General features: G+C 37.0%; 1 protein-coding gene across 1 annotated transcript in view; it reads right to left on the bottom strand.

Moving 5' to 3' along the window:
* The window catches only part of LOC100373582 (E3 ubiquitin-protein ligase HERC2-like), a 78,491-nt gene that overhangs the window by 4,710 nt on the left and 60,790 nt on the right, over positions 1-12,991 (bottom strand). Inside the window, exons 55-70 of the mRNA XM_085498050.1 lie at positions 12,590-12,833; positions 11,711-11,899; positions 11,086-11,239; positions 10,603-10,710; positions 10,032-10,322; positions 9,236-9,366; positions 8,562-8,687; positions 7,818-8,089; positions 7,236-7,434; positions 6,597-6,811; positions 5,689-5,866; positions 4,061-4,314; positions 2,186-2,325; positions 1,307-1,402; positions 675-964; positions 141-366 (exon numbers count right to left, since the gene is read on the bottom strand). Of these exons, the coding sequence (XP_085354176.1) occupies positions 141-366; positions 675-964; positions 1,307-1,402; positions 2,186-2,325; positions 4,061-4,314; positions 5,689-5,866; positions 6,597-6,811; positions 7,236-7,434; positions 7,818-8,089; positions 8,562-8,687; positions 9,236-9,366; positions 10,032-10,322; positions 10,603-10,710; positions 11,086-11,239; positions 11,711-11,899; positions 12,590-12,833 (3,113 nt within the window). The remainder of the gene's footprint in view (positions 1-140; positions 367-674; positions 965-1,306; positions 1,403-2,185; positions 2,326-4,060; positions 4,315-5,688; positions 5,867-6,596; positions 6,812-7,235; positions 7,435-7,817; positions 8,090-8,561; positions 8,688-9,235; positions 9,367-10,031; positions 10,323-10,602; positions 10,711-11,085; positions 11,240-11,710; positions 11,900-12,589; positions 12,834-12,991) is intronic.

The raw sequence follows: 12,991 nt of genomic DNA on the forward strand, positions 1-12,991 counted from the left end.
AGCAAATTCTCACTGACAAATTGGTGAGAATATATATATTCTCAGATTGATATCAGTGAAATATAATGAATGCTTGTATTTGCAGTTATAATAATACTATTCCTTTCAAGCGCATCAATAAAACAGCGAGTCAGACATACCTATAAATTTGACTTTCCATACTCGATGTGGTAGAAGTAGACTATCAGAAGCAAAGTTACTAAGTTTGAAACAAGCTTGTCCAAATACTGATTTGGTGCCATCTGGACCGGCCATGCCACCTTTACTACGTGATCTCTTCACCTGTATTCTGTTTAGTTCAATCACAGGACCATGCTGTCTGTCACGAATCATAGTTGCTTGCACTACTTTTCGGAATGCAGCCTCCTATAAAACAGAATCACATGTCAAAGGAAATATTGAATGTATAATCCTGGGTAATCTAGGTACTGACCACAAATTTGACATCAATTTGAGAATGTATATTATGATCATTGGAAGGCACCTAATGCTAACAATACTGATTTTTCAGCCAGTCCAAGGCAAACAGTAGTTGCTTAGCAACCGAATTGTATGTGGCACAACTTTATCAGTATTGTGTCACTGTAAGTTTCATAAAGTGGCCATGAAAACTACACACACGAGAACGTTAAGAACACGGGCCAAGCCAGCTCCATATTTGCTTCAATATTTACCTTTCCACTTGAGACCAGCAATGATCTGAGTGCATCCATACCAACAGATGGGCCTCCATCAGAATCCTCTGCTTTTCCTTGCAGATCAAACATGGGTATACACGGGCAGAAGAGTTCAGAGAAATTATGAAGCAAGACTAGTCGGTTACGCAGCACAGAAATACCGATGTCCTGCAATAAGTTGTATTCCATTGGCACTTTACATGGCAGTTTACTGGCATTGACTGGTTTACTGGTTGACCAGGCCAGACTGTGAGCTGAGCCACATGCCACATGAGTGATCTTCTTGCCTACAAAAGAAAACATGTAGAATGTTCACACATGATAATCTATGTGAATATGTATGAATGGAAAACACTCCAGATGATGGATGTTAGAAACTACACACCGAGATAGCAGCAGGAGGAGAAGGTGTTCAATCAAAATGATTCCATGATATATTATTAGTAGTTCACTCAAATGTGATATGATATCCAACAGAGTTGGCTCTGTCCAGTTTGAATAATGAAGGTTTTATGAAAGATCAAATGGTCAGCAGTTGAAATTAGCATTTATTATTCATATGATTTTATTTTAAAGTGTACAATGAATATAATGAAAGTTTGGATTGACAGAATAGATGTAGTACTAACCTTGTAAAGCAGTAACCAATCTTGGTCTCTGTATTGCATTAGTTGTTCCATCACCTAGCTGACCTTCATCGTTGTCACCCCAAGTATAGACTTCACCTAGTAACAACAATTATGTTAGGTTTCACTGGATCATGGCTGAATACTGACTACTGTAAAATACTTTATTTTAGCTGTAATTAATTTTCACTGAAACGACTTTTGGTCTGTTTTGTATGGAATTTATTTTCACTGATTTTTGACGAGTTGAATGTAAAGTATAGGAAAAAAGGGTATATTCGCTGGATTTTATTTTGACTGGATCATTCCTTAAACAAAAATAGTGAAAATTAATTCCAAACGAAAATAAAGTATTTTACAGTATAACATACAAACACATCAAACTAATGGATTTCTCTGTTTTAGGTTTCCCTCTGAAATGTATCAACCCTTTACATGTGATGTCACAAGTACACCACCATATAATGTTTTAAATTTATTTGTGTCTATAGAAACATTTGATGAGGTAAAGAGCCAATGGTAAATGGTGAAAAAACATCTGACAATAGAATTCATCTGTTTACATCAAACACACAAGCACTATAGCATATGACGGTAATAGAGTTCCATCACTAATTGCAAATGTTCACACAGTACAAACCTTTTTCAAAGCTATTTCGGGCTGTTATCTCATTAAATTATCGTTGCAAGTAGAGAAAAGATATATAATAATAAGGTTATCACAAGAATACGTTTCAGGCTTACTGCCTTTGTGCATACTTTGCAGTATTCTCTTAATAACCACAAAGTATTTAGAGTTTGTACGCAATTAAGACAATCCAGTCAAAACCTTGCATGTCCAGGATACATACTATAAACTATGTTCCCAGAATGTAACTTTACCTTGATCAGTGACGGCAACACAGTGAAGAGATCCTGTGGCAATATGGAAGATTTTCTTTCCTTGTAAAGCAGCTACTTTGCGGGGTCTCCTCACATGGTCGTCTGTTCCATGGCCTAGTCTATGGTAGTCACCCTTGCCCCTGTACAAACATTACATATGTAGATTTAAGTAAATGTACACTGCATAATGACATGCTAGTTTAGTACTCTCAATAGTGTAAAACTTGATCAATTTGAAGTCAAAACATGGTAGTTCCATTCACTATATATTTCTATGTATTTCCTGGTAATTCGACATAAAATTTTCAATGAAATGAAACAGTTCTATAGAGGCCCAAAATCAAAGATGATGAGGGCCAAAGCCCTCAGTAAAATCACATGCATGCCAGGATAACAGAGAAATGGTTGTTCAAATCTCCCAAAATTTCAACAATTTAGTAGTTCTCATTTTGGGGTACAACAAAGAACTTGAAGTCAACAAGTCATTGTCAATGACACGTCCCCGTTCCGTTCATATTTGAGTGACATATACATTCAAAGCAGATCATGACCGAAATGCACCTGCATATGTACAACACATTGTGCTAAATCTGAACAAAATCCATCCATGCATGACTGAGATCCGGTTCTGGAATTGTGAAAATATGTGATTTTGATGCATTTTCGGCCTTAAAATGGCCATCATTCCGCTATTGTTAAGCAGATCATGAAACAAATGCACATATCTATTTGTGACATGATGTACCATGTGTGTGTGAAGTTTGAACTTGATCAATCCAGACATGTCTTGGATACGGATCCAGAACTGAATTCTTTAACAAAATGGCCGCCAGTCGGCCATTTCGAACTTGATCCGGGAAAAAAAAAAGACGTGCATCAAGGTCCTATTATGTTTAATGTATGTACCAAATTTGAACAAAATCCATCAATGCATAACTGAGATACGGGTCCGGAATGGTGAAAATGTGCGATTTCAATGCATTTTCGGCCTTAAAGCGGCCCCCATTTGGCTATCGTTAATGAGATCATGAAACAAATGCACATACATATTTGTGACATGATGTACCTTGTGTGTGTGAAGTTTGAACTTGATCAATCCAGACATGTCTCGGATACGGATCCAGAACTGAATTCTTTAAAACAAAATGGCCGCCAGTCGGCTATTTCGAACTTGATCCGAAAAAAGAAATGACGTGCATCAAGGTCCTATTATGTTTAATGTATGTACCAAATTTGAATGAAATCCGTCCATGCATAACTGAGATCCGGGTCCGGAATGGTGAAAATGTGCGATTTCAATGCATTTTCGGCCTTAAAACGGCCGCCATTTGGCTATCGTTAATGAGATCATGAAACAAATGCACATACATATTTGTGACATGATGTACCTTGTGTGTGTGAAGTTTGAACTCGATCAGTCCAAGCATGTCTCAGATACGGATCCAGAACTGAATTCTTTAAAACAAAATGGCCGCCAGTCGGCCATTTCGAACCCGATCCAAAAAAAAAATGACGTGCATCAAGGTCCTATTATGTTTAATGTATGTACCAAATTTGAACAAAATCCGTCCATGCATAACTGAGATCCGGGTCCGGAATGGTGAAAATGTGCGATTTTGATGCATTTTCGGCCTTAAAATGGCCGCTATTCGGCTATCGTTAATCGGATCATGAAAAAAATGCATGTGCATATGTCCCATATAATGTGTGATGTATGAGTGAAGTTTGAACTTAATCGGTCCATGCATGTTTGAGATACAGGTGATCACGGACGCACGGACGGACGGACGCACACAGGGCAAAACATAAGTCCCCGTTTTCGGACTGCGTCCGAACGGGGACTAATTAGTGGTCATGTTCCTATACAAATCTTACCATGTGTAAACAGCACCAGACTTTGATAATGCTACAGAGAACTGAGATCCACACTCTACTTTACATATGCCCAGTCCTACCAATGATTCAATTCTCTGTGGGGTTTTACATCCATCACTGCCACCACGACCTAGTTTACCGTAATCTCCATCACCCCATGACCATACACAATCATCGTCCGTTAGACATAGTGTCTGGGCATCACCACTACCGCAAGCGACATCAGTTACTCGATAATCTTTCAAAGCTTCCACCTACAATGAATTCAGACATTGCATTAACCTGAAATTGTGTGTGCCAGGAATCCAATATTTGAGAAGCTCTCTCATCTTGGGACAAGAAAAGGTCACACAATCACTATCAATTTTTGTCTGCATAAAGATATTACACAGTAAATACTACTACTATACTTGTAGTATGATTTCTAGCTTCAATGCCTTAAATTTCACATGAATTGCAATACATGTCTCAACACATCGCCTGCTAACATTGTTTGATGTGTTAAAATAGTTACATTCAGGTTATTTTAAAGTCCAATGAAACTAGCATTGATCTTTGCTTAGCTAGTTCAAGATGGCCAGTACGAGAAATAAAACATTGAATATGGATGTGAGTTCCCTTGCACAAGGAGATTATTGGGCATATGTTCTCCAGACCTGCACTGCAGCACAAATGCACATATTCGATCAGTAATAATAACTACTCATATAGAAGTGATTCTTATAGTTAACTGGTGCTGAGGGAGCATGGGTATTATTCTTTATGGACTGGATACGGCTTTTGCGGCCCAAGGTCGTGCAGCGGAAGCGCCCGAGCTTGCTAGGGTGCGTAAGCCGTACGATCGAGGGCAGCAAAACCCATATACAGTCCATAAAGGTTATATCATATACCTTATATGAAGAAAAAAAGTCCTTAGTTATGTTATTATTTGCTCATCTGGCCCCCAAAAAAACCTACCGGTATTTGATTTAATCCGGGTTTCGATACAGGCCTTTTTACTGGTGCGGATTTATACGAGGGATTCTAAATGACGCAAATGCGTCAACAACTCTCACACAATACACAAACGAATGTCGCCAATTATATACACAAATTACATTTTAATGAAACAGCAAATGAACGTAAATTTATAACAATATTTCAACAGTAATAAATACGAAAACTGTAGTCGGTGAATGAGAAACAATTGCTTGACAAGAATCAGTTTGGTTTACAGTTCTAGATTCCGGCGTAGCTCAACTAAGAATATCTGAAATGCGCCGATGATCTTCCGTGGAGACAATATCGTAGCGCTGTAAACTTGACACGTTTTTGTGACCAGTTATCTTTATGATTGGTTGTGGTGGAATGCCGGCTTTCATCAGGGTACTAATGAGTCCAACTGGTCTTTCGATATATATATCCCATTCAGTGAATAATATCGTCAGCCAATATTGAAGCGCAGACAATAATCTCACATGTGTTGTTTATAAACAGAAAGTAGTTCTAGGAAATAGACGCGTTTACCAACTATAGTAAACGGGGCCCGGGCGTGATATGAAAAATTATTGCACGGCTCGCCCACCAGGATTCTCATAGCGTTATGAGGCTGGGCAATACAAGGTATATGATAATTCATATATACTCACTAGTTTAGGACGAGGCTGGTCCTCGCTATCTCCATGCCCCAAACGTCCATACCTTCCTTTTCCCCATGTATAGAGTTCACCATTAGATGTGATACAAGCGCTATGGGCACCACCAGCTGCCACATCAACGACCTCCTTACCTCGCAGGGAATCCAAAACTAGTGGTCGATCACAATGGCTAGGTGTGAAAGAACTGTATAGTTCAAAAAACATTACTTGAAAAAAAGCAAGCAGGGGATAGGATAGGGTGAACATGCATGGTTAAGGTTATGTGGCAATAAAACAATGCAGAATTTGATTAAGGGATCAGAATATCAGAGATATATCAAGAAGCTAGGGATGTCCATGCAATTTGAATGAGATTGATTAGGAAACTAAGGATGTCTAGATGCAAATGAGAATAATCAAAAGGTTAGGAATGTACATGCTATAATGAGATTGATTAGGAAGCTAAGGATGTCCATGCTAATATGAGATTTATTACGAAGCTAAGGGGAATATGTACAAAGAGAACATAATAGCTACTTCTCAGAAAGATGTGAGAAATAGTTAGTGCATTATCAAATTAGTTCATGAGCATGAATTGAATTCAAGTAAATTAGGACAGACAGATTTTACGTTGTAACACACAAATACTAGTTTTATACAACAAGATAGATATAGACAATCTTTAGTAAAACCAATTATAATGCCATAATAGAGCACAACAGCAAGCTGATGATAAACGATATATATAGGAGGTGTGGATCATGGGATGTTCATAGGGTTTGTTTGAACTGTTTCTTGTATTTATTTTTCTCTTGGTAAAAAGTCCTCAGATACATGTTTCTGCCCTATGACATGAAAGAAAGAAACATCACAAGTTATTTTCCACATGAGAGCTGAATGATTGCTGACAGGATACTCACGATCTGATTCCATGTCCTAACTTGCCATCTTCTGCCTCACCCCAAGTATACACTTCCCCTTCATGAGACAGAGCTAAGCAGTGTTTACCGCCAGAGTTAACAGCTACTTTCTTGATAACTACATGTTGTATAGATACCAAGAGTGTAGGAGTGGACACAGAGTCTGTCCCTCCTGTACCAAGTCGTCCACCAGCACCATAACCAGTTGCATACACCTAAAATGTAAATGTATGTGATTATATTTATGCTTCTACAAGTAGTATTTGTCACCTGAATCTGACTATTTGCCCATATTTGAAGAACATTCTCTGTGTTCTTTGAACGCCAAAGGCAACTTTTGATACCATTCAAAAAATAAACCAATGAGAAATTAGATCCATTTTGTCCAACAAAATAACTTTCTTTTTAAATGCACGATGAATGAAAAATCATTTCTGGATATTTTTGTCTTAGATGCTAATACAATGCATGTGCAAACCGATCTCCCAAACATAGTAATGTGTGTTTGGAAGGCAGGATAGACTGTACTCTTGTTTTACACTGCTGAGTAAACAGTTGGGATCTGGAAAACGAACCCATAACCTCCCCAGTGCGAGGTGAACATACCAACCACTGTACCATTTAAATTAGGAACATTACCTTTCCATCTGCAGTAACACAGAATAATGTCTGTTCTCCTCCTACTATCTGTATTGGTCTTAGAGTGGACAGAGCTTCACAGGGTGATGGTAATTTGACCTTAGCACCATCTACACCACCCAACTGTCCTCTGTGATTATGTCCCCAACCAAAAATAGTTCCACTACCTCCCCAAGATAGCGTCCAATCATCAGCTCTCCTATGAATACAAATAACTTAGTATTAACAGATGACATACCAATTTCTTTTCTTAACACTGGGTTCGGAGCTGGGATATATATCAAGTACTAATTTAGTGGACAGCAAACAAGACAACTCAATTCAGAATGTACCAAAATTTCAATATAAGAATGTTTTGATAGCCATTTTGTCAATTTTGAGAGTTTTTTGTCATTGATTCTTATTTCCACACGTTTCAACAGTGAGATATTTGAGTCATGGATATTAAATAACAGTCCTACAGAATCACATGCAAATTATTTCTACTAGTCTTGGCATATCATGTGAATGTTAATTATTTCGTTATAAATATAAAGAATTGAGCAGATACTGTGTTACAACAATGTGAATATCCTGACTCACCGGTTCATCCAGAGTAATAATTGTTCATCATGCTCTTTTTGAAATATGTGATGGTTTTCATGATCCTTAGATATGTCCTCTCCATCTGCTGATATCTCCTTGATTTTCTTCATTACCTCTTCCAAGAAGCTGTACGGCAGAGGAGTACGCCTCTCAAGAGACTGTGCTACCCGGGCTGCCGTACAGTAACGCCGGAACCAAGACCAGCGATGAGACATGGCACAGCATGCTAAGGCATCCAATCGCAAATCACATGCAAGGGCTACCAGTACCTGTAAGACGGTTATGGACCACAATTATGTACATTATAAAGGTTGTTTCTATGATCAAAATAAGTAAAAAATTTAATGATACTGCATACAAATGTGATTTTTGGTTTATATGCTTTATTTGGGATGTGCTTTAATGGTGCAAATATGGTGCATGTACTATGAGAATACAGAATATTTATCAAATTACTGTGCATCCAATCTAGTATTCTTGGTACATATTACACACCAATAAACCAAAATGTGGCATGGGAGCTGAAAATAACTGTGCTAATAAAATGGCCTTAAAACAGTGTGGATTGGTAAAGTTATAATTGACTCTTCTGGGTTGGATTTGTGTAAGTGATAGACAAGTGAATGTATAACTCTTCTCAATTACAAAATAATGTATGAACAACTGTCATTACTTCAATCAAGGTAATCACTGCCACTGAGATAGATCTACCACTGAAGATGAATCAATTACATTACTAACCTTAAAGAATGGGCTGTGTAACAAGTGTTTACCACCTCTGACCACAGGATCTTCATAGTCATACTGTCTCTGTAATGCTTCTGGTAATCCCTTGACAAGAGCTGCCAGTGCTGTACCGCTGAATGACTGAAACAATTGGACATTTGTTTAATAACAGCAAACAGCAGAGCATATAACATTAGTGTACTGAATAAAACTATTAACATAGGTAAGATTTGAAAATTACGAAAAATTAAAAAAAAAGAATACTTTCTCCAGTGTTACAAAAAACAACATAATTTTAACCCCTATACAATGAGCCATTAGAATGGCTTCTCAAATCTCAGACTAGTTGTATTACTAGTCTGAGCTCAAATAGATTATAGTCAAATATTGCATGTTAATGTGCATAACAAAATGACAACTAATAGATCTTGGGTGCAAATTGCTCCCAAGATATTGTTTAGAACAAAAGCCATGCAACTTGTTTATGTACTTCATTTGCACCCATCATGTCTACTGTTCCTAACTATTATCACACATGATCAATGGTACAGTGAATGCAATGACAAAGAAACAAGTCTAGTGTTCTCTCGGTCCCAACAAGATCACGTCTGCCATTGTACAGACAATACACAATGTTTGAAAAATACTATTAAAAACAAAATTAATGAAATAATGCGAGTTAGACTTACTGTCATGGGGTGAGGCAATTCATCACTCATATCATGTCCACCAATTATGGCGTCTACATTCAATGCCGCTCCATATTCAGTATTTATCAGTTTACGTAATCTCTGCAATGCCCACATACGTTGAGATGCTCCTGAAAAACACAGCAAAACAAGATACGAGTTTGATTATTCATGATATTAACAGCAAGGCTCATTAAAAGTACTTTACTAATGCCTGTTTTGTAGAGAGACGCTTTCACTATTATTATTCATTATTAGTGATAAATAATAACAGTCAACAACAATACATCTTTTATAAAATTTAAGGCAAGGTAAAAATTACATTTGACTATCTGCTGGAAGTGCTTCTTTCATTCAATCTCAACCTGTACCAAGAGCCAGAACTATGCATTATACATGTAGATGTATAAATATATGTATAAAGGTTTTGAGTAAAATTCTCTATCCTCTATTTACAGAGAATCTTTAATAGTCATTGTCTATTTTTAAAAGCTTGTGGAAGGAATTTTTGTCTTTACAATTTTTTGTCAGAAAATTAATTTAAAAAAAATTATAATCAAACAAATTTAATGCATTCGTTTTGTTCTTCTAATCTCATGTACCGATAATACTTTTTTGTTACACTCAATTTTCATGAAAAAACCTGAAGTTTAAATTAAAATAAAGATTAAATAAATTTAAATTCATGATAACTGCACAGACAATCAGAACACTGAATCATTTAACTATCATACTATTCCGCATCAACACTGTGTAATGTTAATATAATGAAGATATCATAACATTAAATACTAACCAAGTGAGCTAAGCTGAGCACACGCTGCTAACGCCGCTGCCAACCTTGGCATGATACGATGACTGTTGGCACTTTCTAAACGGATATCCAACAGGCATGTAACCAAGTCGATAGATGGCCGAGACAACACAGATCTATCTGATAAAAGATCTTTCGGAGCTGCGGCCGGCATGATTGGGAAGACAGTGAACCGCCATCCCCAGCCGTTAACTGAACCGTCACTGGTAAACTTCCATTTCAACTCATCGCAGGGGATTCTTAATTCCTGGGACCAATCAGACCACTCTCGGCCTAAGTAAAGATTATATTATGAGAGGTTGAGATACAGATAAACAGACAACTAAAGGCCACTTTACAGATATCGATCAGATTTATTGACAAAACTGCATCTAATTTATTTGATCAGCTTCATTTGATGAAATTAAACATGTCCAAGTTAAAAAAAAAAAAAATCACTGATCAGATTGTGCAGAATACAAAATCAAATCATGTAAACCACACTTTTGATTTCACATGCTGTTTTTTAAGATAAAGATTCACTTTATTCACTAGAATGACATTTCACACTGACCTGATCTCACTGACACTACTCTGCCCGCACCGTCCATGATTGTTAAGGGGTCATGTCTTCTTTCGGTTGAGCATTGACGATCAAACTCAATTCTCAGGGCTTCAGCTCCTATGACAAAACCACATAAAACAAGTTTCAATGCAAGCTTATACACAGACAAAAACTTCATTCTAATAGTGTACTATATCACATAACTAGAAAGTATATAAAATATAAATGAAAACCATTATATATAAATACATAAAATAGCCCTGAAAGAATCTAAAGTTGAGGGATATGATAAAATATCAAGATAAGTAAGCAAAAAACAGATTTTCAGATGTAATGTTAAACACAAGGAGTATAGGTCAAACAAATAAATTTTTTCCATGTATTGAGTAATCTTTATAAATATCATCATGGTGTCATTAATAAACCTAAATCCTTGTCAGATCACTGGAAACCAGAGGGAGTGAATTAGACGGAAAGAGGAATACATCTTACCAGGTATTTTGACTTGTCCAGATGTTGATATATCATCTACATAAGGATGACTACTTTCCTGTACTACAGGCTGCATAGCTGTCCTACCACTCTCTGTATCTGTGGCAACATCTTCCAGCTCAGTCACACATAACTCTAAAAGCATGTCAGCAACCTGTGAATAATAAACACATGAGTATTTCAAGTGGAGAACTTCATACCAGTATGTACGGTGACATGTTTGTATCTCGAAGCATGCACGTGTGGATATGGAGAATTCAATTTGTCATTGTTTTTAATTACTGATTCAACAAATTATTACAAGATAAGCAGTGATCCAATAAATAAATTTCATTAAAGTCGGTCCCCATAATATAAACCTCAATAAAATGTTTACTTTAAAAGGTTCAGCCAAAAAACTGAAAGTGAGTCCATGTAATTGATTTCCGAGACTTTCAATTCAAGTATACACAGAATGTATGGTTTACAATTACAATTGAGTACAATGTAAATGCTGTAATTGTATTTGAGGAAGCTCACAATTCTATAATAAATCAGTGACATATTTGTTGATTGTTGTAATCATGTAGTAGTGTTATTTGTTGTACTTCAAGCATGCCATATAAATGACATGTTCATCACTTACCTGAGGATACGTCTTTCCAAGTGCCGTCAACACAGATGACAAAGCTTCCTTGCCATGTGGTCCAGCTCTATCAGCTACGGCTAGTTTGAGAAGATCCACAAGAACCCTGGCATCATCAGATCCTAATTTAGATGTGAATTCATCCAGTCCTTGTATTGTTGGTGGCTCTGAATCATCAGGACTTGTCACCTGCAACACACAATATCAAACATAAATTTGTTTTAAACATAGAGCTAATAAGATGCTAGATACTATAAAATTTGCTACAATGAGTTGAATCCATCACTCTGATCTCTAGTTCTCAAGTGAGCAGCATGTGTGAGCCAAAGCTATCCAGTCTGTCCGTATGTGAAAACTCACAGTGACCGACTGTATCAAAATAGGTGAAATCAAGTCAAGGGTTGTACGTGATCTAGCAGTCAAAGAAAAGCTGAGAAAATTAGTTTTCGAAGTTGACCAAGAGGCAAACTGAACAGAAAATATGTGAAATTATCTAACAACGTTGACATCGATAAAGCTGGGATGTTTTTTTTATTGACACAAACGTACTATAGGGGTAAATAAACCTATGTTATGCTTTTTATCTATTTTCAATGATTGAATGCCCCTTTCACGAGGCCCCTCGGTAAGCTGTTACACCCAATATGTCAAGTTTTTTGCTTGGATCCCGACACCTGTGACTTAGCAAGGGGTCACTGCATAACTGCATGATATTGTAATTCTTGTATTCAATAGTTAGATTGCTCTTCGAGATAAGCCACCTGATTTTTGCGAAAACAATATATTCATTTCATCCTCAAAGATCCAACAGGAAACAAGAGTTAGAAAAAGACCTGTATTGTAACAGTGATGTATACAATCTGATACATGTCTACTAACCTGCTCTGTAGTAGTGATGGTTTCTGGTACAATAGTAGATGATTTAAGAGAACTGGATTTACTGGGCAAGCCATCAGCTGGTGATTGGACTTCAGATGATGGTGTAGGTGGCTCACTCATCTCAATAGTTACGTCACCGATATCAAGTGGAGTAGTTGGCACTGTACGAGCGCTCTCACTGCTGGGTGTAGTAGATGATGGCTGCGGTGGTATTTCATTTTGCAGAGCAATTACAATGGCATATCTATGAATAGATTTCATTCTATGTTTTAGACATGGTTTTGGGATAAAACTTCCAGTTTAATTCACAAACATTTGACTCTTACAAGGTGGTTTACTAGGACATCTAAAGAGGCACCTATTGATCCCTGGGAGTGCATCTGAGAATTGTTTGTGTTGTTT

Source organism: Saccoglossus kowalevskii, chromosome 4, assembly GCF_978046115.1.
Source record: "Saccoglossus kowalevskii chromosome 4, keSacKowa6.1, whole genome shotgun sequence".
Taxonomy (NCBI): domain Eukaryota; kingdom Metazoa; phylum Hemichordata; class Enteropneusta; family Harrimaniidae; genus Saccoglossus; species Saccoglossus kowalevskii.